The sequence below is a fragment of the Miscanthus floridulus genome, chromosome 3 (genome assembly GCF_019320115.1).
Source record: "Miscanthus floridulus cultivar M001 chromosome 3, ASM1932011v1, whole genome shotgun sequence".
NCBI lineage: Eukaryota > Viridiplantae > Streptophyta > Magnoliopsida > Poales > Poaceae > Miscanthus > Miscanthus floridulus.
This window is the reverse complement of record NC_089582.1, coordinates 106,552,783-106,578,812: the sequence shown is the minus strand read 5'-3', so window position 1 is coordinate 106,578,812 and position 26,030 is coordinate 106,552,783. Positions and strand designations below refer to the sequence as shown.

At 44.2% G+C, this 26,030-nt stretch overlaps 1 protein-coding gene across 1 annotated transcript; it reads right to left on the bottom strand.

Moving 5' to 3' along the window:
• Positions 1-2,505: 2,505 nt before the first annotated feature.
• On the bottom strand, positions 2,506-4,081 carry LOC136542026 (tuliposide A-converting enzyme b2, amyloplastic-like). Its single transcript, XM_066534260.1, has one exon. It carries the CDS (start codon positions 3,813-3,815, stop codon positions 2,877-2,879), a length of 939 nt encoding a protein of 312 aa, XP_066390357.1. The 5' UTR covers positions 3,816-4,081; the 3' UTR covers positions 2,506-2,876.
• Between the last annotated feature and the right edge of the window lie 21,949 nt (positions 4,082-26,030).

The window sequence follows — 26,030 nt, the reverse complement described above, 5'->3', positions numbered from 1 at the left end:
AACAGAGGATAAGATTTGCATCAACATGGTTTAATCTGTGCAGGTGCAGTAGCAAGAAATTCGAGTGTGGGAGAGGAAAACATTAGTACTACATTAATAGTGGTCCATTCCACCTCATTAAATTGATGGAAACATGACACCTAATGATACAACAATTGTAAAATAGAAGGAAAAAAATATCAGTGCAAAATTTTCTTTTAGTTATTTGCAAATCTATAAAAATTTTCAACTATACAAGCTGATCTGGGCCCGGCGGGAAGGTGGAATGGACCACTACTAATATAAAAAAGAAGAAAAAAGCTCACCTTATTTCAACTGTTGTATCATTAGGTGTCATGTTCCCATCAATTTAATGAGGTGGAATGGACCACTACTAATGTAGTACTAATGTTTTCCTCTCCCACACTAGAATTTCATGCTACTGCACCTGCGCAGATTAAACCATGTTGATGCAAATCTTATCCTCTGTTTTGTGCAATTCGGATAAATCCAGTTAACGACTCTAAGCTAATATAATACAAACGCCAGCGTCTATGGCACCGAGCTGCCAGCCAAATCAGCGCTACATCAGCGTCGAGCCCAAGATCTCGGCGCCAGCAACGATAGCGCCGAGCAGTGTAAGCTCGGCGCCAGCGACGATGGCGCCGAGCTAAGGGTCTAGATTCTGAAATCTTTCCTTCAGAGACGTATTTGTGAAAAACTTTCAAAAAAGGGCTACAAATAAAAAATTCGGTCTCAGTGACATGTGGAGCCTATGCGCCACGCACTCATCCCCTCCCCCTCTATCCTCACGGTGGCGCCCCCACGCCAACTCACGGCGCTCGTGTTGCTCGCTTGCTCGCGGCGCCGCCCTACTTGCGCGTCGCGCCGCCGTGCTACTTGTGCGTCGCGCCGCCGTGCTACTTGTGCGCCGATGAGCCTACTCGAGTGTCGGGCCGCCCCTGTGCGTCCCAGATGTGGAGCCGGGGTTTCGGCGTCATCAGCCTCGATGGCGGCGGAGGACGACGGTTGTGACGGCGAGCGAGGGGAGGCCCCCCTCCCTCCCCCATCGTGGCCGGCAGGCGAAATCCCGCCGCTGCCCCCTGCCTGCTACTACGGCCGGAGGTGCGGCTTGCACGCACGAGGCGAAGAAGAAGAGGAGGGGCAGGGGCACCGGTAGAGAAGAAGAAGAGGGGCCCAGGCTAGATTTCTGCTGCCCCAGCCTCCTCACGCAGGTGGAGAAGAAGAGGAAAGGCCCGGCCATGGACGGAGAAGAAAAGGAAGGGCCCGGTCGCCGGCAGGGAAGAAGAACAGGGCCATGCCGGCAGATCCGGTTCCACATCGACGCTGGCAACCCGTTCCGCCTCCGCCTCCGCCTCACCTCGACGTCGGCGGCCAAGCAACACGTGTCCTCTCCGAGACGACTGCGGGTGGATCTGAGCGACGGCTGCGTGTGGATCTCAGCTGGTCAGTGAATGAGGAAGAAGGTAGGGGGTGGGGCTCGCTCGGGATACGCATCGTCGTCGGCCCGCTCGGGAGGCATCGACGAATTCGCCTCGACTTCCACATCCACGCCTGTCGATTCGCTTGTGGAACGAAGGCTCCTCCTTGACCCAGATGTGAAATCTACCTGTGCCCGTGCTCACAGCAGGAAGACATGCGCGACCTCTTGTGCCGTGGCCCTACGCGGCCTTAGCGCCCGCAGCCAGCAGTCTCCACACCCGCCACGGCGGCTTCGCGCCTCGCTACTGGGCAGCCCCTGCAGCGCCCTCCAATCTCGCGGCTGGTTACCCCCGGCGTCCGAAACCCGCAGCCTGTGGCCTATGCCCACTGGTGTGGGGATGGCATCAGCGTCGGCGTCGCTCGGGCCAGAGGTGGTGTGGGGGCGCTGCCGTGAGATGGAGAGGGGGGGAGTGGGTGACACGTGGGCCCCACATGTCACTGTGAGGTTGGCGTCCTACGTGGTGGTCAACGCCAACGTGGCGTGGTCAAACGCGCTCCACATAGGATAAAACAGCCTTGCCCGCGCCCAGGTGCTAAAAGTGAACGGTTTTGACAGTTGATGTATCAGCACTAGACGGTTTTGTAGTTGAGGATCAAAATTAGATGAACCCAGTAGTTGAGGGACCAAAAGTAGACTTAATAAAAAAACCCGCACTTGGCATGTAGTGAAAATCAAATGAAAAAAAATTATTGAACATGTATTAACAGAGAAGAAGAAATTTATAACAATAGTATGCAACTAAAAAGAAGGGAAAAATGGATTTACTAAATTTTAGTCGCCTGAATTTTAGTTTTGTTCCCGACGACAGCTATTGCATATATTTTATACTACAATTACAGTTTTAGTTCATTGTAATTTTTATAGATATAATTAGTAATTTTTGTTCTAAGAATAAAAAATCCTTTAGACAAACCCACAAACCTAACAAAATCTGATATGTATCAACACAAAGACAATTTAATAATTTATAATTATTTTTATAGTCAGACAGGGACAAAAAATTTATATGACACAAAGGCAAATAATAAATAATAAAAAGTAACAATTTACTTTACTAATTAGTAGTATAAGAATATTATCTAAAATTATCTTAAAATTCAGACACCTAAAATATAGGAGAAGTGGAGAAAAACACCCACAACTAAGGAAGCAACACAAGCTGATAATTTCGGATGCTGACATATACCATCCCCCAGATAATTTTGGTCCTAGTAGTATATTATTCTCGATGGAAAAAAAAAGAGACCCGACCCTTGTAGTAACTACGAGCTCAATTATTCGATTCAGAAATGAGCTGCATCTTCTTTTGCTCCATTCTTTTGTTGAAAAGATCTTCTTTTGCTCCATTCGTCTCACTCAATGCGGTCGTGGCCACATCCACACATGACGAATTTCAGTTCCCAGCAAAGAACGCGACCAGTCGATCCATGAGCTCCACGGCCTCGCCGCAGCCGGGGTTGTGGAGGAAGAAGACGTGCTCCTTGCCCTTGGACTCGAACCACTCCAGCGCCCCGCCCCGCCCGCTTGCCGCGAGGGCCTCGTAGTACGCCCTGTTCCTCGGCCGCAGGAAGTCCAGCTCCGCCGCGCAGACGAGCACCCTCTCGCACGGCAGGTTCCGCAGGCTCGGCGCCGCGGCGGCCAAGGGATTCACCCGCGGGTCGTCCGCGCCGTCCGTCGCCTCGAGGCACACGATCCCCCACAGCTTCTCCATCAGCGCCACAGACTCCGGCGTCTCCCCGTCGATGCGCTCCCTGCCGCCGAACCCGGGGTGCAGGAGGACCGCACCCTCGATTCGCACCTCGGACGCGGCGGCGGCCATCATAGCGACGTTGTGCACAAAGTTCCCGCCGGCGCTGTCCCCGGCCAGGAATACGCGGCCCAGGTCGCCGTGATGTGACAGCCAGGGGTCCCCGCTACCAGAGGCCGCCCACTTGAGCGCGCGGAAGGAATCTTCGTAGCCTGCTGGCAGCGGGTGCTCTGGCGCGAGGCGGTAGTTCACGGAGACGATGAGCAGGCCGGCCTTCGCGGCCAGGGTGTTAAGGAAGGGCTGATAGTGCGGAGACGCTGCCGAGTTGACGACAAAGCCGCCGCCGTGGAAGTAGACTAGCACGGGGAGCTTCTTGGAGTCGTCAGACCCGGCGGCCGTGTCCGGGAGGTAGAGGCGAACGTAGATGCCGGTGTCTCTGTCTATGACGACATCTTTGGAGGTGACGCCGGTGGTGGGATCAAAGCCGGCCGGCACGGTATCGGTGCCGACCAAGCGGTCGATGCGCCGGTCGCTGTAGATGCGGAAGTACGGTGTGTCGAGTATGATATCGGAGCTCGGATCCATGGCGCGGATGCAGCGGGTGGGAGCAGTGCAAGGCAGCTAGCAGGAGATCTGAAGGTCCAAGTCTCCACTCTGATTGCGGCAGGCAAAGTGATCACGAGCTAACCAAACCAGTTGCAGTCGATATTAAGAGGGGCGGCTGTGGTGGAGAGGTCCGTGTCCAACTGTCCATCGCCGCGGAAGCGTAGAAGCTGGCCGTGTGGAAATTGCTGAGAAGGAAATTTCCGGGAGGAAGCTGATGGTGGTTGGTGGACCGTGGGCGAGGTGAACGTGTGGTCGGTGGTGTGTTCCTGTCGGCGGACAAGAATGTACACTCCCGAGCCCGTAGCAGGTAAGCACTTTCAACGCATTTGGGCCCGTGCGGACAACAATACTGCGCAGACATCGACGGGCCTCTTTTTATAATGTTTGGGCCTATTTTGACTCTCGTACTCCGAATAGAGGAAAAGCCCATAGTTGATTCTAAAAAAAAAACCATAGTTCCATCCCTCCGTTGGCCCATGAGCTATTCTATGTCATGATGATTTATTCTTTTCTTCAAACTTCAAAACCAGAAATCCTAACCTCTCAAGTCTCAAAACTGTTTAAATTAGCTCTTAGACAGGTTAGGAGTGATTTTCAAGGCGGTTTCATCTAATTTTATAGTAAAATAAAAAACATAAAAAAAACTTGATATGGTTTTAAAATTGTTAAAAATATTTCTATGATTTTAAAATTTTGAAACAAATCATAGAGAGATATTATGTTTTGAACGATGAGTAGGGGAGCCCCTACCTATTTATATGAAGAAATGACATTTACAAACTATACAAGTTACAAGGCTCAAAGAGCCAAAAAAAAAGGATATAACATACCATGAGTAGCTATATAAAGAGATATTAGAGCATCTCTAGGAGTATCTTATTTTTTCTTTCCAAAAACATGATATTTTTCAACTCAAAATTTTTTTTGAAAGGAATAATTAAGATTATCTTCAAGAGTTTCCAATATTCCACTTCCAAAAAATCAAAAATTCAAAAGCTTTGAGAGAACTGAGAAGAACAATCCTGCCCAAATTGATTTGATATCTCCTAATGTGATGTGAGTGAATGAACAAACAAACGGACGATGCTTTGCCATGGCAGGGAACGCGGTGGGCGTGCTGGACGACGACCCCGTGGGGAAGCTGAAGGTGTTCGTGTACGAGATGCCACGCAAGTATACAACAAGATGCTGCTGGACAAGGACAGCCGGTGCCTGCCGGGAGTGTCAGCGCAGATGATTTTTCCCGCGCTCGCAGCTGTTGTTGCCGCGCGCGTCGATAATTCCCGCGCCGTTCCCGTCCGTCCGCGTCGATAAGTACGCTCAGCTTTTCCCTGCCCGCCCCCTTCTTTCTCCGGGTAAAGAAAATATCAAATATTCATAAAATAGTAAAAATAGTGAAGGTGCACGAGTTTGAACTCAAGATCCCGTGGTCTAGAATGTCATCCCCCTACCACTACAACATATATGTTTGCAATAAATGTGAAATATTTTCATTATTAAACCATATCAAACCAAAAAAAATATATCACACACCATTCTTCATAAGATACTAAAAAATAATCATGGAACATTAAAATTATATTATATGCACATCTAAAAATATATCGTAGAACATCACATGTATGCCATGTGAACATCACAAAATACAATATAGAACATCACACGTATACCATGTGAACATCAGAAAAAATCTAGAACATCACATATATATTATATGGACATTATAAAAATATACAGAACATCACATGTATACTATCTGAACATCATAAAATACATTATAGAACATCAAATGTATACCATGTGAACATCAAAAAAATAAATCTAGAACATTGCATATATACTATGTGAACATCACAATAAAAATAACACAGAACATCACATGTATACTATGAGAACATCACATTTATACTACGCGAATATCATAAAATACATCATACAACATCACATATATACCACGTGAACATAAAAAAACATAATAGAACATCACATATATAACCCGTGAATATAAAAAAATCATGGAACATCAACAAAAAAAAACATAGATCATCATAAAAAACAATAAGAAAGGAAAAGTAAATAAAAGAAAAGAAAAAATAAAAGAAAGGTAAAAATATACTAATAATAATAATAAACACATAGAACAGAAAACAATAAAAAATGAATGATGCACGAAAACAAAAAAAGAAGAAAAGAAAAAAGAAAAAGAAAAAAACAAAAACATGAATAAAAATAAATAAATAAAAAGAAACGGAACAAGAAAAGAAAACAAAAAAATAAATGAAAAATGAAAAAAGAAATACAACAAGAAAAGAAAATAAAAAAACTGAAATATCTACACCCACTATTCAACCTACGAAACGAATTGCGGGCTGGCCACGTCGTGGGCCCTCCTCGGCTCCCGCCCGCACGTAGATCCGCGGCTCCCGCGCTCCCGCGCTCCCGCGCTCCCGACGGTTTCCGCGGTCTCTGTTCGGTGCGACGTTCGGGTCCGGCCATTCGGACCCGAAGGTTTCCGGGTGCCTGCACCACATGTTCGCCGCTGAGATCTTCATGAACCAGTTCCTGCTGTCGAGCGCGGTGCGGACGCTGGAGCCGGAGGAGGCCGAGTGGTTCTTCACGCCCATGTACGCTGTAGGGTTTCCCACTGCCGTTCCGTGCACCGCGAAGGCACATCTCATCCTCCATGTCTATGGCCGCCATTCCCCCTTCTTGCTTGGCTCGCTCGTTGGCGCGAAGGAGCCTGTCTCGAAAAACTGCACCGCGCGAAGGATGAGAATCGCCCAGCGAACCTCGATCCACGCAACGCTAGTCCGCGTAAAGTCGCGCGCATCGGGGGATTTTTTTTTTCCAAGTGCTTGAAGATTGGGAGGATGGATTGGGAGTTGTCGGAGAGGGGGGTTAAAAACAAGAAATGAGAAGACATGTAGGATACTTTAGGAGATGCTCTTAGGACACGATAATCTCAAACACAATATTTAAGAAATGAAAAAAGATTTAGGTCTATAAAAATAGAAAATATGAAAAAAAGATGAAAAATTCCCAGAACATTCCAATTGATGTATAAACATGCCTTAAAAAATTTTCAGCAAAGAACATTTTTCTCCGAAGAAGTCGAAACATGGTTTTTTTTCCAGCTTCTCCTTACAAACTTGGTATGAATCATAATGAAACTGTAACTAAATTAATTTTTGACAAAAAAATTAAAGATGTAGCTTTACCGGAGAAGTTGCTATAAAGGGAAGTCTTGGATCTAGAGCCCTTTTAGAAGGACGAACGAAGGAGCACTTCATAGGCCCCCCACGAGTCCACGACGGCCGCGGAGCACGCGAGTCCGACCCCGCATGGAAACGACTCCCAAGTCCGAATCTGCGGTAATTGTGGTGCGCAAAAACTGTGGATTTGGTCTACCTAACGGCTAACGCCCGCAATGATAGCCCGCCGCGCCCTAAACGTAAGCACGCACGCACCGACGCGCCTCATGAATCATTGGGGTTCATCGTAAACGATCATGGATTTTTTATTGCTGACTGATTTGGTGTGAGAGAAAACTACTGTTCTAGCTTATAATCCATGATCGTATAATACGAGTAAGCGACGGGCTGATATGCACGGCGTGTGCCGGAGCAACCGTCCGGTAGCTCGCAGGAACGCGGCCGGGCGTGGAGCCGACGACGCTGCTCTCCGATCCGCTCCTCCCTCCGAAGCGAACACGCATGCACTGACGGGAACCAAGAGGCCGTCGAGGCTGAACACCGCTGGTCAGCTGCAGCCAGCGGGCCGTGGGCGCACGACCATACGTCCCCGCGGAATTATGCCACTCACATGCGTGCGTGCCCGGCCCGATCCTCAGCCGCGAGCCGGGAGGCCGGCCGACCGATGCAGCTGCGGACTGCTGTGGGGGATCTCAACGGGTGGTCGGCGCGTATTCCCCCGATATCACGGCCAATCTAGCGACCTCATTTAGGGCAATTATTGGGTCTGCTTTTCCGACGGCCGCACAGCCAGGACTGTACGACACGCCGCCAGCTCAGGCGGCCGTGGCGAGGAGCCCAGGATCGCGTCGCGTTGGGGAACGAAGGCCTGTTTGTTCCTCCCAAAACCATCCAATATTTAAAAATATACGTGAAGTATTAAATATAGGCTTAAAAAAGTATGTCCAGTGAACAACCATGTGTTTTAACAAAAGCTAGCATAGGGGTGTTTGTTGGCTGCAGAACACACACGTGTTGTAACAGATAAAAAAACATGTGTTTTACCAAAAGCTAGCACTTGGATTATGTGGACCATCAGATCTGAATCCGACGTCCAAATTCTGTTTCAGTTATTTTTTTACACAGGCAGTGTTAACGGGTCCACGAATTAAACCCGTCAAACCTTACTGGACTCGCCAAAGCTTAACGGGAGGACAAACCGACACCCGTTAACTGAAATTTTGCTCATTTGGGCTAGAATTGAACTATTGGCCTAGTAAATACACGTACAAGCTTATTGACAAAATAACAACTCTTACAGAAAAAAAAACTCTGCCACAAATCAAAATTAACTTAGAGCACCCAATTACTATTTTAGATGCTGCTAGATTTTGCACAATCTTATATGCAAATTAAGTGTAATGCATTATATTGATGAAATTACTACGACACAAATAACAATCTTATTTGTGTCGTACAAGCTTACTCATTTGGGCTAGAATTGAATTATTGGCCTAGTAAACACACGTACAAGCTTATTGACAAAATAACAACTCTGCCACTGCAGGAAGAAACTCTACCACAAATCAAAATTAACTCAGAGCACCCAATTACTATTTCAGATGCCGCTAGATTTTGCACAATCTTATATGCAAATTAAGTGTAATGCATTATATTGATAAAATTATTGCGACACAAAATATTTACTCACACATAATGAGATGTTTTTGGTGAAAAATGCACAATGAATATCATCTTCAAATATTACAAAACAAGAATATAAAAATTACACATTTCAAATAGTGCAAATACTACATATTGTTATTGCAATTTGTCGGGTTCATAAACTCAAGGTACCCGATGGATCCGTTTTCCAGCAAAAGTCTGACCCAGCGAACGACATTGCGAACGATGCACAACTCCTGGGTCGGCCCAGCTACCTAACGACAGGCCGAAAGAGCAACCTACTTTCTCTGACCGGGAGGCCTAGCCAAGGAGGTAACGACGCTCGCTTACGACTTTGACCCGGTTCTCCGACCGGGAGGCCTGGCTAAGGAGGGAACGACGCTCACTTCTGACTCTGACCTGCTTCTCCGACTAGAATACATCGAACCTCTGCTTATGACTCTTCTTCGACCAGCGTGGTCGGAGTCAACTGGGAACGATCGACCGGGGACGCTAGCTCGGTGGGGACCCTAGAGAGCAGTACCGCTAGAAGGGTGTTCTACAACCTTCCAGACATGTCTTTTGGCGGTTCTACAACCTTCCAGACATGTCAGAACCCGAACAGTGTTGTGGGCACCGACGTTTACCCTACAATGTCGTGGGCGTCGTCCTTTGCCATACCAGGCAAACACAGTAAAGCTTGCCACATACGTCTGACATAAACAGTGTTGCAAGCGCCGACGACCTTCTTGTACCCGATGGCGTGGGCAACAAGACTAAGAAACCCTCTCTCTCTTAAAACTTATAAGGTTGTCCCCTTCATCTATAGAAGGGGATGCGCTCTCTTCTAATAAGGACGGTTCATTCCGACTCTGTCTCGACTAGCTTTAGATATTCAGAGCACTCGAACAGCTCCACAGCTCTAGAACTCTAAAGATACATGTTCCAATACTTAGCGCACGTAGAAGCTCTCGTCACTCTTGGCCCTTTAGTTCAGAGTTCGACCGGACCTCTTGCACCCCCATCTTATTCTCATTCGTTTGTAACCCCACAGTAAACTTCGAGCACCTGAGCTCAGGAATAAAGTCTTCGACCGACTCATACTAGTCGTAGGGCATGTTGCCTGAACCAGTATAAACCATGTGTCATTGAGTGCTAGGCCACATCCGATCACAACATACGACAAAACTACAAATATTTACTTATTAGTTGCAATTATTAAGTAACTAAATTTATTTGTTTTTTCATGAATAGAACATATTAATAGAAACAGAGCACTGTGACTATTATGGACAAGAACAATAAACACCACTAATCCATTAGTGGATAGGCCTGAGGAGATACTATATGTTCAGAGCATCTATAACCGTCTATTCACATGCCCGAGAGCATGCAGCAGCAGCAGCAGCAGAGCGCGGCCAAGCTGTAGATCGGACGCACTGACAGAGAAGATTTTAGGATTTTGAGTAAATCAACATAAACAAAAAAACAATTCATACAGGAGGGTAGAAATTTACTCGAATTCTGTCAAGGTACTTCTCTCTGACCCAGTTAGCTGCAGACTGTCTCTTCTCTGTAACAAAAGGTCTGACAGATCAAGGGTTCAGTTATGTAACATGTTAACAAATTTCAAGATGTATTAGCACAAATCACAAGAGACAATTTTTTTTTCTATGAAAGGACAAGGATAAATGGTGTGTGTTGGCACAAATCACAATTAACAAAGTTCAAGATGTGTTAGCACAAATCACAAGAGATAATTTTTTCTATGAAAGAACAAGGACAAATAAAAGGTGTGTGTTGGCACAAATTATAATTAACAAAGTTTAAGATGTGTTAGCACAAATCATAAGAGGACAATTTTTTTATGAAAGGACAAGGATAAATAAGAGGTGTGTGTTGGCATAAATCATAATTAACAAAGTTCAAGATGTGTTAGCACAAATCACAAGAGAATTTTTCTATGAAAGGACAAGGACAAATAAGAGATGTGTGCTAGCACAAATCACAATCAATAGAATTCAAGATGTGTTAGCACGAATCACAAGTGACAATTTTTTTCTATGAAAGGACAAGGACAAATAAGACGTGTGTGCTAGCACAAATCACAATTAACAAAGTTTAACATATGTTAGCACAAATCACAACGAACAATTTTTTCTATGAAAAGACAAGGACAAAAATAAGGTGTGAGCTGACACAAATCTATGAAAAGACAATGCCAATTTTGAAGTTCCATCATACGTGTTAGGCTTAAAATCTATTATCTCAAAGATCTGGTAAAGAATCAAATAATAGTCCCATGACAAGTAAACTTACCCAGAATAGAGAAGAATATCATGAAACCAGCTGATATATGCACTACCCTTCAGCTACCCTTCAACATTTTCACTGCAGTTAAGGAAACAATTATCGTATCAAGCTGAAAGATCTATTCCTTAAAGAGAAGAGTTGTATTAAAATAGAAATTATATGCACTCCATAAAATGTAGTGTCTGATGCTTACCCTGAAACATAAGACCCATTTCTAGTCCCAAATAGCCCATACAGAAGAATATCGATGCCCTAAAGCAAGAACAATTGCATGCTCTAAGTTAACTAAAATAGTGACAAAGTTATTTATAAAGACCAGATATTGCACATGTTACACACCGTAATTGCAGTAGTTGAAGTGTGCAATTTACTACTAATAAATGTGCAATCAACAAAATGGTGCTTCTACATAAAGGAATAGAATAAAATCACGGTTCTGTAGAATTCTAATACAGTTTGCAATAGAAATTCATCATTCTCCATGGCTACATGCAGGTCAAAAAATTGCCTAGCTCAAAAAACTTATGTTGGACTATTGAAGCAACCTCATATTCACAATTAAGTTCATACCAGTTCACAGTTTAGACAAGTTAAACTTAAGTTCACAGAAAAATGCACTCAAATAAGAGGTGTGTTGGCATAAATCTCAAAGAACAGATTCCAACATGTTCTAGCACAGATTACTATGTCGCTATCCAAAACCTAACTAGACTAGTAGTAGACTAGATTTATACATTTGCATGCATGCTGGTCTCACATGAATTGATGCAAATTAAAATCCAACTAGAAGAAAAGCACGACATAGTAAGAAAAAGAAGATCTAGCTATCACACTCTCATCTAAACTTTTGTTTTCCCATAAGTTCCCATCCCCTGTCCTCAATCAACCACAAATACAACTAGAATGCCATTTGTGGAAAAAGAAGATCTAGCTATCACAGTTAACTTGTCCATCTTTACATAGTTCCCACCAATGCTCTTCTTCCTGGACAGCAAGCAAATTCATAGGAATCCGAGCACAGGTATCAAGGCAAGAGCCAAGGTTGACGTCGAGCTGATCACAATGCCATTCAGAAAGTGTGATGTCTTGTTATTATTGATTGGAGAAAAATCTACTTCAACCAGAAACAAATAACTCCACCAGTCAGTCACACACATTGCACCTGCACCAAAATTGTGAAAAAAGAGTTCAACACTATAACACGAATAGAAATGAAAGACTTGCCAGCTGAAGAGAATGGATCGGAGTGCGGCAGCATAGCAGGAAAGCCGAGGGTTCCACGTCAACCCTTTTGGATGGATAGGACACAAAGTTTTAGATTTTCAACGAACCTGCATCACGTGAGCAAATACACAACAACAATAAATACAACTATCCAACATCATAACTAGGAACAAGAAGGTAAAGAAGGGACAAAGGTGCTTACGAGCTGTTTTTGAAGGTCCCGAGGGCACCGACATTTGGGATCTCTCCGGAGAAGAAATTAATAGACAAGTTCCTAGGAGATGCATGGTAAGTATGTGCCCTCTCTCAATTTTTTTACTTTTAAATCATCAACACTATATATTTATGCGTTTTCAACAAGGGCACAAGAAAAACTTACAGAAAGCTAAGGTGAGTGAGGCTTCCAATCAAGTCTGGTATTGTGCTTCTCAACAGATTACTTGACAGGTCCCTGCAATTTGAACACATCAGATAGAAATAATAATAATAACACTGCTAAGTCACAATTGGACAATGAGTGATGCTAATGTGAAGGACCATACAAGATTGTGAGGTGCATGAGCTCGCCAATCTCTGAAGAGACTTTTCCCTGTGTGCCATTATAAAAGATCGTAATCCTCTATGTGCCCCTGAAAAAATTCAGCGGTCTTCAGCGCCACTACTCCAACTTTTTCGTGTCATCTATGCCACTTCCGTCAGTTTTGACTCTAACGCCGTTAAACTGCAGGTGTGAAAAGACGAAAATGCCCTTAAGTTCAAATATGTTATTAATTTTTTTGAGCATCTTAACGACTTCAAATGAAAAAACTCAAAACTAGAAAGTTGTAGATCTCGTCGAGATCTATAATTTTTATATAATTTTTTTTCATTTAATTTCGCAAAAAAAATGATTTGATATGATTAATATATCTTAGAAAAATCATATTATTTTTTTTGCGAAATTAAATGAAAAAAAAATTATATGAAAATTATAGATCTCGACGAGATCTACAACTTTCTAGTTTTGAGTTTTTTCATTTGAAGTCGTTAAGATGCTCAAAAAAATTTAATAACATATTTGAACTTAAGGGCATTTTCGTCTTTTCACCCCTGCAGTTTAACGGCGTTAGAGCCAAAACTGACGGAAGTGGCATAGATGACACAAAAAAGTTGGAGTAATGGCGCTGAAGACCGCTGAATTTTTTCAGGGGCACACAGAGGATTACGATCTTTTATAATGGCACACAGGGAAAAGTCTCATCTCTGAAGGGATACCTCCTTGTAGGTAGTTGGCTCTCAGGTAATTGAACATACACACACAGTAAAAAAAAAAAAGAAGAAGCAAACATTTGAATACTCTACCGAGTTAGCTGAACAAATCGACGAGAGTGGACTAGTCAAATACTAGTAGTAATCAAATACTGCAGGGATTGGGCTATGCAAGCTGTTCTGCTACAGACCTCTGAAAAGGAAAAAGGCCCATCCGTCAACACTTAACAGGCAAGCTGCAGCTGCTCGGTGCCTGTCCTGCTCCCGGTGAGCAGATCTCCGTCCGTGTCCCCGTGCAGTCCTGCAAGGCCAAGTCCTATTTCTAGCTTGGTCGGTGAGATAGCCACTACTGCTACCTAGCGCCGAGCGCAGCAGCAGAGCAGCGCAGTCGGTCTTAATCCCGCTCGCAACAGCGCCCTATGGCTCGTCGGCTGCCGCGGCCGCGAAGGAGCGACGGCACCCACGACCTGCTTGCATGTTCGCTTCCCACATCATCCGCCGCAGGCTGCAGCAGCACACGCTCTGCTCCCCACGCCGGCACGCCCGAGCCCCAAGTCGAGTCCCCTACCTCATCGATCCCCGCCACCTGCCTACACCCCAAAATCTCCCACCCAAATCTCCATCCCTCTGCCGTCATCAAAATACATGGATCCACGAAATCTACTCCACATGACGAAATGGGATCCAGCACACACAACAGCAAATGAGCAACAAACAAGGGAAAAAACAGCAGCCAGAGCACGACGGGGATCCTGTAAAATACCTTCGCCAGCACTCCGCGACAGGGAAGCACGAGTTCGCTGGAGCAATCGCTGCAACGCCGACGAAATCGCCTTGGGAGCGTGTCGCGGGGTAGAGCGTCGAGGGAAAGAAGAGGAAGAGGAAATGCGCTAAAAAATGGATAGCAATTTTCAACGATACAGACAAAGTGGGCCCTCCAAATCAGAGAAAGAAATGGCGCGGTGGCAAGGAGACACACGGTGCCCATCCAACGGACACAAAATCCGTATGCCAAGACAAGATAAAACACACGCGTGTCCTTTAAAATTTCTGTAAAAAACTAGTTACACAGATTACGACTACTTTGCGAGATGAATCTTTTAAACCTAATTAGTCCATGATTTGATAATAAAGTGCTACATTATCACATGTGTTAATGATGGCTTAATTAGGCTTTATAAATTCGTCTCGCGGTTTATTGATAGATTTTGTAATTTATTTTTTTACTAGTATTCAAACACTCCATATAACACTCCATATAAGACCCAATGTAACTCTAAAACTTTACACTTGTAAATAAACAATGCCGAAGAACGATGAGGGAGCGGTCTGTGGAGGACACGGGACTGAACGTCGATCATGGCCCATGGGACGCTTTAAATAGCGTCATGGACGTTTTGTCAGATCTGATCTACCACCGGCGTCTCCCGATCAATATGGCAGGGCAGGGCAGGAGGAATTGCTGCTGGGACCTGAGAGTACAGTACGTAGGAGTAAGGCGTACGGCGTACGGCGTACAGCGTACGGGGTTATCACTAACGGACGAAGCTAGCGGTGGGGCTAGCCCCCTACCCTTTTGAGCACGTGAAGTTTTCCTAAGTTATCTCTTAAAATTTTATACAAATATGTATTAAGTAGGAGAGGCTAAGATTAAGAAAAAATAAAAAAACTCTATTTTTTTCAGTCCCTCATAATTTTTTTTTCTGACTGTCACCTCCGCCCTACCGGCAGGTGAATGTCGAGAGGACTCCTGTGCACTTGTACTGGCTACTGGGTTACCGGCAGGTGACTGTCGAGACACCTGGGTGGGTTCATTCACATGTCAGATCGAGCAGACACAAGGAAGCTGGCTGTGTTCGTTCGCGAAATGAAAATTTTTGATTGTCATATCGAATAATTTGAAAATATCAGAAGGGATTTTTGGATATTAATAAAAAAACTAATTACATAGCTCGTCTAGAAAATACGAGACGAATTTATTAAGCATAATTAATCTATCATCATCGCATGTTAGTTACTGTAGCATTTATGGCTAATCATGGACTAATTAGTCTTAAAACATTCGTCTCACGATTTCCAATCAAATTGTGCAATTAGTTTTTTCATCTATATTTAATACTCTATGCATGTGCCGCAATATTCGATGTGATAGTTTGGGGTAAAAATTTTTGGGCCTGAATGAGGTGCGGTCCGATCAGACTGCTGATTGAGGCCGCGTTCGGCTGGCTGGCCAGCTGCGACTGGGCTGGCCAGCGCTCTCACAGTGGCACTGTTCACGCAAACAGTGTTTTCAGACAGAATAATATTTTTTTTTTCACAACAATCAACTGGAACAATATTTTAATTTATTTTTCAGTACTGCCGAACAGGCCACGAGTACTCCTACAGTGCTGGGAGTCGATTCATCATTCATGCACGATTACCACCAGTACACGGTTACTCCGTATACTACTACACACTCTCTAGATAAAGAACTGTCCGTGGATGCTACTAGCCTAGAATAATTCTGCACATTCATTTCCGAAGCTGTGTTCGGTGCTTGTTTAGTCCCAAAAAGTTTTTCCAAAAATACTACAGTAGTCATCATATCGAATCTTACGATACGTATATGAAGCATTAAATATAGATAAAAAAAAATTAATTACACAGTTTAGTTGAAAATTGCGAGACGAACGTTTTAAGCCTAATTAGTCCATTGAAAGCATCTAGGGCCCTAGTTGGGTTTCGGTGATTAATGACAATACAAGATTACTATGACTAACGTGTGTTTTGCAGGTGCAATTAAGTTAGGTCATGGTAACAGAGATCAAACGGGCAATCAAAGTTGTCATGCCCCTCCGATAGAAACCGTTTCGGTTTTCAAAGGATGGACGACAAGGTTAAGGATGACTAGTTCTAAGTGTCGATTGGAGTTGGAGAGACACTTAGAGTAGTTAAGGACTTTATTTTTCCTTTGACCGTACTATTAAGAGGGGTATGGACGGGTAGCTTGACCTAATTGAGCCTAGTGAGTTAGGTGTGGTGCACACTTATTAAAACTAGCTCTAGGTAGCTCCTATGAATGCCTAAGATCCTTTGGAGCAAATTTCATTCACATATGATCGAGAGTTGGAAGTGAATGGAGGGTCAAATGCTGACCGGACGCTGGCCCCGGTGCGACCGGATGCTGGCCTTAGGGTCCGGTCAGTTCATTTGATCAGCTGTCTATGTTCGGTGCGACCGGACGCTGAAGGGGTCATGTGACCGGATGCTGAAAGGCAGCGTCCGGTCGACTCTAGTAAGGTTCCAGAGAAGGGAATCTGCGACCGGACGCGTCCGGTCAGTGATGACCGGACCTTGAGGGTTCAGCGTCTGGTCGAGTCCAGTAAGGTTCTAGTAAGGGTTTTATGCGACCGGACGCATCCGGTCAGTGCTGACCGGACCCTGCCAGCGTCTGGTCAATACATTTTTACTGGTTCGCGGGTAGAACTGATCGGAGCGTCCGGTCAACACGATCGGAGCGTCCGGTCACCCCGCAGAAGCTCATAACGGTTCGTTTTTCAGGCTGCCTTATAAATAGAAGCTCCACTCGTGTGTGGAGTTACTTTTTGCTCATTCCAACAGCTGAGAAACACATTTGTGAGTGCCAAGAAGAGCAGGGTCCTAGTGAGGTGTTTGTGATTTGAGAATCCAAGAGTGAAACCTCATTAGTGAATCAAGAGTAGACAAGTGTGCATCCATCTTCTCATTAGGCTTCGCGTGGTCAAGTGAGAGTTCGTGCTTGTTACTCTTGGTGATCGCCATCACCTAGACAGCTTGGTGGTGATTGGGAGCTTGGTGTTCACCCGGCGGAGCTTGTGGGTGACCCAACTCAAGTTGTGAGCGGCTTTGGGTGATTCGCCGCGACAGAGTGTCGAAGAATCAACCCATAGAGAGCACTTGATCCTTACGTAGATCAAGGGGGAGCTACACCCTTGAGCGGGTGCTCCAACAAGGACTAGTGAGGAGTGGCGACTCTTCGATACCTCGGCAAAACATCGCCGCGTTCCTCTTTCCATTTACTTTGAGCATTTACTTTGAGTATTTACTTTGAGCAATTCAATACTTGTCTTTACATTCATAAAATTGCCATGCTAGAGTAAGTTTGGAACATAGGTTGTAAGTCTTTTGTGTGTTAATTTGATAGAAACACTTTTCTAGGTACAAGAGGTTAATTGGGCTATCCGTAGGATTTGATTATTGTAAGAAAATTTAGAATTAGCCCAATTCACCCCCCCCTCTTGAGCATCTTGATCCTTTCAATTGGTATCGGAGCCTCGTGCTCACGTTTTTAAGCTTAACAGCTTAGAGTAAGGTGTCTCACGAAGATGGACCTCCTCCTATCTTCGAGGGGGATGATTTTCCATATTGGAAAATTCGCATGGAGGCATACCTAGAAGCTCTAGACATTGGAATACTTAGAGCCACCTCTTAAGGGTTTCCAACACCTAAGAATCCCGCACAACTTCAAGGCGATAAAGTGAACTATGAAAAATGGAATGCAAAGGCACGCAGCACCATCTTTAGAGGTCTTTACAAAGATGTATCCAACCGCGTAAGGAACCACAAAGGTGAACGCAAGGTAACTAAGAGTGATGATAGTAGTGATGATGAATATGCTAGTGATGATGATAGCGATAGCGATGATGATGACTCACCCACATATGATGATCTTGTCAAAATATTAAGAAAATACACTAAGATCATTAGAAAGAGTAGACTTACAAATGAAAAGCTTGATGCTAAAAATGATTCACTCTTAGCTAAGTGTGATACATTGGAAAAGGCTAATGATGAGATTAGAAAAACTAATGATGCTATATCATCTAAACTCAAGGAGCTCAAATCTTCCAAGAAAGAGCTTAAAGATAAACATGATAAACTTGAGTGGGTGCACAATGAACTTATCACTAGCCACAACAAGCTAAAAGATGAATACACTACTCTTAAGATTGATCATGATACTCTTGTTATTGCTCAAGAATTTTTACCAAATGAGCCACATGATGCTACTAACCATGTTGTTAAGATTGATATAGCTACTTCATGTGATGATTTAATTGATGAGAGCATTGAGCATGGATCTAGTAGCAAAGGCAAGCAAGTGGTTGAGTGCAATGACTATAATGAGTATGTCAAGCTCAAGAGTGATAATGAGAAGCTCATGAAAGATCTTGAAGAGATGAAAAGCCACAACATCATTGTGCTAGAAACTCTTGATCATGACAAAGAGTTAATCCTTAAGAATGAGAAGCTCAAAGAAGAAAATAAGAAGCTCAAGGAAGAAAAGAAAGATGATGCTCTAAAAGAAGAAAATAAGAAGCTCAAGTTGGAGAAAGAGCATCTCAAGATTAGATTGAGCAAGTTTGCTGGAGGCAAGCATCTCCAAAGTGAGCTACTCATGAACACCGTCATGAAGATGGATAGAAGTGGCATTGGATATGTGGCAAGTGTAGAAAAGAAGAAGGCTCAAGCTCAACAACAATAATCAAAGCCAAAGTCAAAGCCAAAGCCAAAGAGATGTTTTGAGTGTGGACAAGAAGGTCACTTTGCTCATGAGTGTCAAGCTCCACCGCCACAACCCTTGCCTAAGCATGCTAGACCCTTTGCTTTCAATGCTCACTACATGCTTAGAAAAGATTCAAGTGGAAAGATGAAAGTCATGTTCTTAGGACCCCCAACAAGAGTAGACCTAAGAAGATTTGGGTGGCTAAGTCACTTGTTGAGAAGGTAAAGGGTTCTCAACAAGTTTGGATTCCTAAAGTTTGAATCTCATGTGTGTAGGTGAACTACAAGACTGGTGGAAGTCATTGGGTTATTGATAGTGGGTGCACTCAACATATGACCGGTGATCCTCATATGTTCACCTCACTTAATGAAGAGGTAGATGGACAAGAGAAAATAACATTTGGAGATAACTCAAAGGGTAAGGTTAAAGGATTGGGCAAAGTGGCAATATCAAATGATTATTTCATCTCCAATGTGCTATATGTTGCTTCATTGAGCTTCAACTTGTTATCCGTTGGACAATTGTGTGATCTTGGCTTTCAATGCTTATTCACCAAGAAGGAGGTTGTTGTATCCAAGGTAGATGACAATCAAGTGATATTCAATAGATTTAGGTACAACAACTTATATCTAGTTGACTTCACCTCCGAAGATGCAAACTTGAAGACTTGCCTATTCACCAAAACAACACTTGGGTGGCTATGGCATAGAAGACTTGCTCATGTTGGGATGAACTCACTCAAGAAGCTTATGAAGAATGATTTGGTGAGAGGGTTGAAGGATGTGAAGTTTGAGAAGGACAAGCTTTGTAGTGCATGTCAAACCGGCAAGCAAGTTGCAAACACTCATCCAACCAAAGCTTTCATATCAACCACAAGAGTGCTAGAACTCCTACACATGGATTTATTTGGACCAACAACATATAAGAGTTTAGGAGGAAATCTCTATTGTCTTGTGATTGCGGATGACTATTTAAGGTATACATGGGTGTTCTTCCTTCATGACAAATCCAAAGTTGCCTCTTGCTTCAAGAAGTTTGCCAAAAGAGCTCAAAATGAATTTGAAGTGAAGCTCAAGAAGATAAGAAGTGACAATGGCAAAGAGTTTGACAACACAAACATAGAAGCTTATTGTGATGAAGTTGGAATCAAACATGAAGTCTCTACAATTTATACTTCTCAATAAAATGGTGTAGTTGAGAGGAAGAACTGGACTTTGATCACTCTTGCAAGGACAATGCTAGATGAGTACAACACCCCCAAAGCTCTATGGGCAGAAGCAATCAACACCGCATGTTATGCATCCAACTACCTATTCCTTCAAAAGTTCCTTGGCAAGACACCTTATGAGTTGCTCAATGGGAAGAAGCCGGACGTCTCATTCTTTAGGGTGTTTGGTTGCAAATGCTACATCTACAAGAAGCGGCAACACCTAGGGAAGTTTCAAAGACATTGTGATATAGGTTTTCTTGTTGGTTACTCATTGAAGTCCAAAGCATATAGAGTATTTAATCATGCCACCAGCTTGGTTGAAGAAACATATGATGTGGAATTTAATGAATCTAACGGCTCTCAAGGAGCACATGAGAATCTTGATGCTATAGGTGATGAACCGTTAAGAGAGGCTATGAAGAATATTCCGGTGGGAGACATCAAGCCAAAAGATGATGAAGATGATGTACAAGTCATTAACCAACCTTCTTCATCAAGTGTACCACAAGATGGTGAAAAAGATGGGAGAGTAGAAAATAAAGATACTCATATCTCCCATGAGCAAATAGTGGTACAAGCACAAGATGTTGATGCTCCACAACCTCCTCCTCAAGTGGTCAATAGAAGAAATACACCTTTCCTACAAGATCATCCACAAGATCTCATCATAGGGAGTCCATCAAAGGGTGTAATGACTCGATCTCAAAAACTTACTTCATTTATTGTTCATCACTCTTTTGTCTCTTGCTATGAGCCTACCAAAGTAGAAGAAGCTCTTAAAGATCCAGATTGGATCAATGCCATGTATGAAGAGTTGAACAACTTCACTCGCAATGAAGTTTGGACTCTTGAAGAGCGACCAAAAGATGCAAGAGTCATTGGAACAAAGTGGGTGTTCCGCAACAAGCAAGATGATCAAGGTGTTGTTATGAGGAACAAGGCTAGACTAGTAGCAAAGGGGTTCTCTCAAGTTAAAGGTTTGGATTTTGAAGAGACCTTTGCACCGGTTGCAAGATTAGAAGCCATCCGTATCCTTCTTGTATATGCATCACATCATGAAATGAAACTATATCAAATGGATGTGAAAAGTTCATTTTTAAATGGCTTTATTAATGAACTAGTCTATGTTGATCAACCTCCCAGGTTTGAAGACCCTAGATATCCTAATCATGTTTATAGGTTGTCCAAGGCACTATATGGGCTTAAGCAAGCCCCAAGAGCTTGGTATGAGCGCCTTCGAGACTTCCTTATTGAGAAGGGCTTCACCATTGGGAAGGTTGACACCACACTATTCACTAAGAAGCTTGATGGGCATATCTTCATTTGTCAAGTATATGTTGATGATATCATCTTTGGATCATCAAATGAAGACTCATGCAAAGAATTTGGTGAATTGATGTCGAAGGAGTTCGAGATGTCAATGATTGGTGAGCTTACATTCTTTCTTGGTTTTTAAGTCAAGCAAATGAAAGAAGACATCTTCATCTCTCAAGAGAAATACACAAAAGATCTTCTTAAGAGATTCAAGATGGCTGAATGTAAGCCAATCAAGACACCAATGCCTACCAATGGACATCTCGACCTAGATGAGGAAGATAACCCAGTTGATCAAACTCTCTACCGTTCTATGATTGGTAGCTTGTTATATTTGACCACATCTAGGCCCAACATCATGTTTAGTGTGTGTATGTGTGCTAGATTTCAAGCTAGTCCTAAGAAAACACATTTAATTGCCGTAAAAAGAATCCTTAGGTATCTTAAGCGCACACCAAGCATTGGCCTTTGGTATCCCAAAGGAGCTTTATTTGAATTAATTGGTTATTCCGATTCGGATTACGCCGGATGCAAAGTTGATAGAAAGAGCACATCCGGAGGGTGCCATTTGCTTGGTAGATCACTTGTGTCTTGGTCCTCCAAGAAACAAAATAGTGTGGCTTTGTCCACCGCCGAAGTGGAATACATTACCGCGGGTGCTTGTTGTACATAAATATTATACATGAAACAAACTTTGCTAGACTATGGTATTGTTCTAGAAAAGGTACCTCTTTTGTGCGATAATGAAAGTGCGGTAAAACTTGCAAATAATCCTGTTCAACACTCTCGCACCAAGCACATTGATATCCGCCATCACTTTCTAAGAGATCATGTTGCTAAAAATGATATATCACTAGAAGGTGTAAGATCCAAAGATCAATTAGCGGATATCTTCTCTAAACCACTAGATGAGGCTACATTTTGTAGATTGCGGAATGAGCTCAATGTACTTGATTTTAGCAACTTCACTAAAAATTGAGCTTGTGTTGTCCCTTGCATTCATTGTAATATACAACATGTTTAAATTTGTGGCAATGCATATAGGGCTTGTCTAATATGGTTAAGATAACCGCTGAAAAGCGTGTGAAGAAGCTTAACCTTGGATCAAACTTGACAAGCAACTAGATTTACTTACAAGTATTGCATATGCATGAATGTTGTTCTATCGTTTTGTTCCATTTGCCCTCTTGTTGCCTATTTTCTTAAAAAGAATTATAGCCTAAGGCAAAATATTTTGAAAAATATGAGGGTTTGAGAGAGGACACTCACATCAGTCCCAATTGGTGCTTATTTGGATCTTATTCAAGTTGGGACTTGATTGGGAACAGGCAGCGCAAAGGAACTTTGAAGATTTGCTGGAAAAGGTGCACTGGACGCTGCACCGGACGCTGCTATCCAGCATCCAATCAGTTCACAGGAGGTGAACTGCTGCCGAAGGAGTGACCGGACACTGTGTTTATGCGTCTGGTCAGGAGGGGATCCAGCGTCCGGTCGATCGAAGGCAGAACAAACTATACTGACCAGACCCTGCCTGTGTCCGGTCATGGACCACCGGACGCGTCTGGTCCCGATTCCAGAGGAATTGGACCTCTCTAGAATCGACCGGACGCTGGGTGGTAGCATCCGATTGCTACCACCGGAGCGTCCGGTCAGTGGATTTCGCGCGGCTTCAGGACTCTTTTCTCTGTTTCCTTTTCTGTCGCGTTTGGGGGAACTATTTAACCGAACCGCCGTATTCTTATCCGCGTATCCCGCCATGACCAAGCCCCCGAGCCCTAGCCAGCGTTGCCGCTCCTGCGCCCAAGCTTGCCGCGCCGCCGTAACTCGCTGTGCCGCCACAGCCCCGAGCTGACCACCTTGCGCTCGCTTCACACGCCACCGCGCCTGCCCTACCCTGCCTATGCTTGCCCCTGTGCCGTGCCAACCCTAGCTCGCGCATGTGTCTGATCCATGCGGCTCTCCGTGACAGCACCGTCATCCGTTCCTCTGGCACCAAGCTTCATTCAAAATCGATTCTAGTGCCTTAGGCCTACCTCCTCTTGGTAAGGCTAGCTTCTTGTTTCAATTTCGATTTGCTTAGATCAAATTGCAATACAATGCGCTGATTTCAAAAATTCTAGGGCCACCAGTTGATCATTGTTCCTTGTAATCCTAGCCCCACTGGTTCTGAGGGTTCCCCCGCGCGACGTCTTTTCTTTTCTTGGATCGCCGGATCGTCAGGTAGCTTGCCCGTCGTCTTAATTTTGTACCTACATTGCTTGCTTCCTAGGTTTTTGCATCTATTAGATATATTGTATTTATTCATATATCCATCTATTCTATCGTGCAGCAAGTCAGTTCCGTTGTGGTTCTTGTGGCAGTTGGTAGTCAACTTGGAGCCAAGCTCACGAGTAAGGATCGAGGCCAAGCCTCGAGAGTGTCAGTTTGTCTGTTGATCTTCATTAGCGGTAGTTCACCCTCTTGTCAGATCAGATGGCTCGCACCAAGAACATTGGTGGTGGTCCAGGTGATGATGATCGGAGGCCCTCGCCTCGCCAGCCTGTAGGATCGAAGGGCAAGTCAACCAAGCAGGTGAAATCAAGAAGCGCAAGTATCCCGACGCAGAGACAGCGAGAGCAGCAGCTGTTGTAGAGGTTGTAGAGCGTACTGAGAGAGGCGGTGCCCACAGTGGAATCATCATAGCAGATCAGCTGGCACCAGATGCGCAGGACAGATTGAGGGAGATTGAGCGGCTTCATGGTAGTTCACCTAGGACTATCATGATGGCAGGATGTCGTCTAGTCATTGAGGAGCCTCAGCGTCAGGGGGAGTCCCAGCAAGAGGCACAGTAGCAGCCCCCACCAGCAGAGCCTCAGCCAGCCTAGGAGACTCAGGAGAGTCAGCAGACTGAGGAGACCGAGTCGGCACCCTAGCTACGCCGCTCAGGTCGTACTAGTGCTATAGTTCCACTGAGGCCAGCTACACAGCGTAGGGGGTCACGCCCTCCGCCCAGACCACAGGGTCCGCCTCTAGTGGTACACCTCGACTTGAGGGCCACTACAGCCAGGCAGGTTCGCTAGCTGCGCTTTGTTGAGTTCGACATGTGGTTCCCTCTGAGGAGGGATGAGAGAGTAGCTGAGGGGTTCTATACACCGCTCCAGGAGGACTTCTACAATGCCTATATCAACAGTGGGGCAGTGTTCAGATCACAGAGGGTTTGCAGTTTGGAGTCTATTGTGGCAGCAGCCGGAGAGCATATCCGCCCCTACTTGTCATATTTATCGGAGCTTGCAGATCTGATTGGCCAGACAGGAATATATGTACCATCTTGGGTCCGGCAGTTCTATGCTTCACTCTACGTTGATCCGCATCACAACTTCATTCATTTTGCATTCAACGGCAGAGATTACCGGGTGAGGAGCTCTAGGGCTCGGGAGATACTCTAGCTACAGGATCAGCCTGTCAAGCTGCATGAGGTATGCTATGGACAGCTAAAAGTGCATCTAGCCCTTTAGTGGGTTTTGGATGATTGTATGACAACGTGATTAAAGGACTAACCCGTTTGCTAAGTGTGGACAGGTAATAGGTTATCTCACAGGTACTTAGTGAAAGCCAAAATGATGTGTTGTTGCATAAACAATCTAGTTCAAGCACAAGACAACAATGCAAATGGAATTCATGTGAAGGCTTATTTATTGTGGGATTTCCATGTACTATGTGAAAGCAAGCTCGTGATTATTAGTTAGTGAGACATGAGGGATTGCATATGGAATGGTCTCATATTTGAAGCTTGCTAAATTAAAATGAAAAAGATAACAATACATATGAATAGATGATTCAACAACAAGATGTGACTTGATGGCTTGAGATGGTGAAGATAGCAAGGAAAGGCTTCGAGGTACTAAGCAAGGGTGAAGGGCAAGCGATGGCTTGGTGGCCAAAGAACCTAGCTAGGGTGAAGAAGAAAGTACTTGCATTTAGTTGAGGTACTAATCAAGCTAAGATGGTCATATTGATATGAAGAATCAAATCTATAATGAAGTATTTGATGGAAGTGACTTGATACATTTGGGATTATTCAAATTTGATGAATGGAATCAAGTCATATGCTCAAGATGGTTATGCTCAAGTGAAAAGATCAACATCAACATGTTAGCACCCTTACTTGTTGAAGATTAGAAGGGACGGCATCAATTCAAAAGAACAACTCAAGTGGTACAAATTCATATTTCTGTTTATCTTGAGTTTAATAGGTATGCCGTACTATTAAGAGGGATGCATCATGTTGATAGATAATGTTTCATAAGTGCTCAAGCCAACCCATGTGAGTTTTGAGTATTTGAGCAACAAAAGTGCTAACTGATTTCTTGCTGGTCTGGCAATACCGGACGTGTCCGGTATTTGTCCAGCAGCTGTAAACCTGTTGTTCTCGGGTTGGTTCATCGGGAGTTCCGACGTAGGTCGGGAGTTTTGACGGTTGGGAGTCCCGGCATGGGTCGAGAGTTCCGACGTGTCGCACTTCA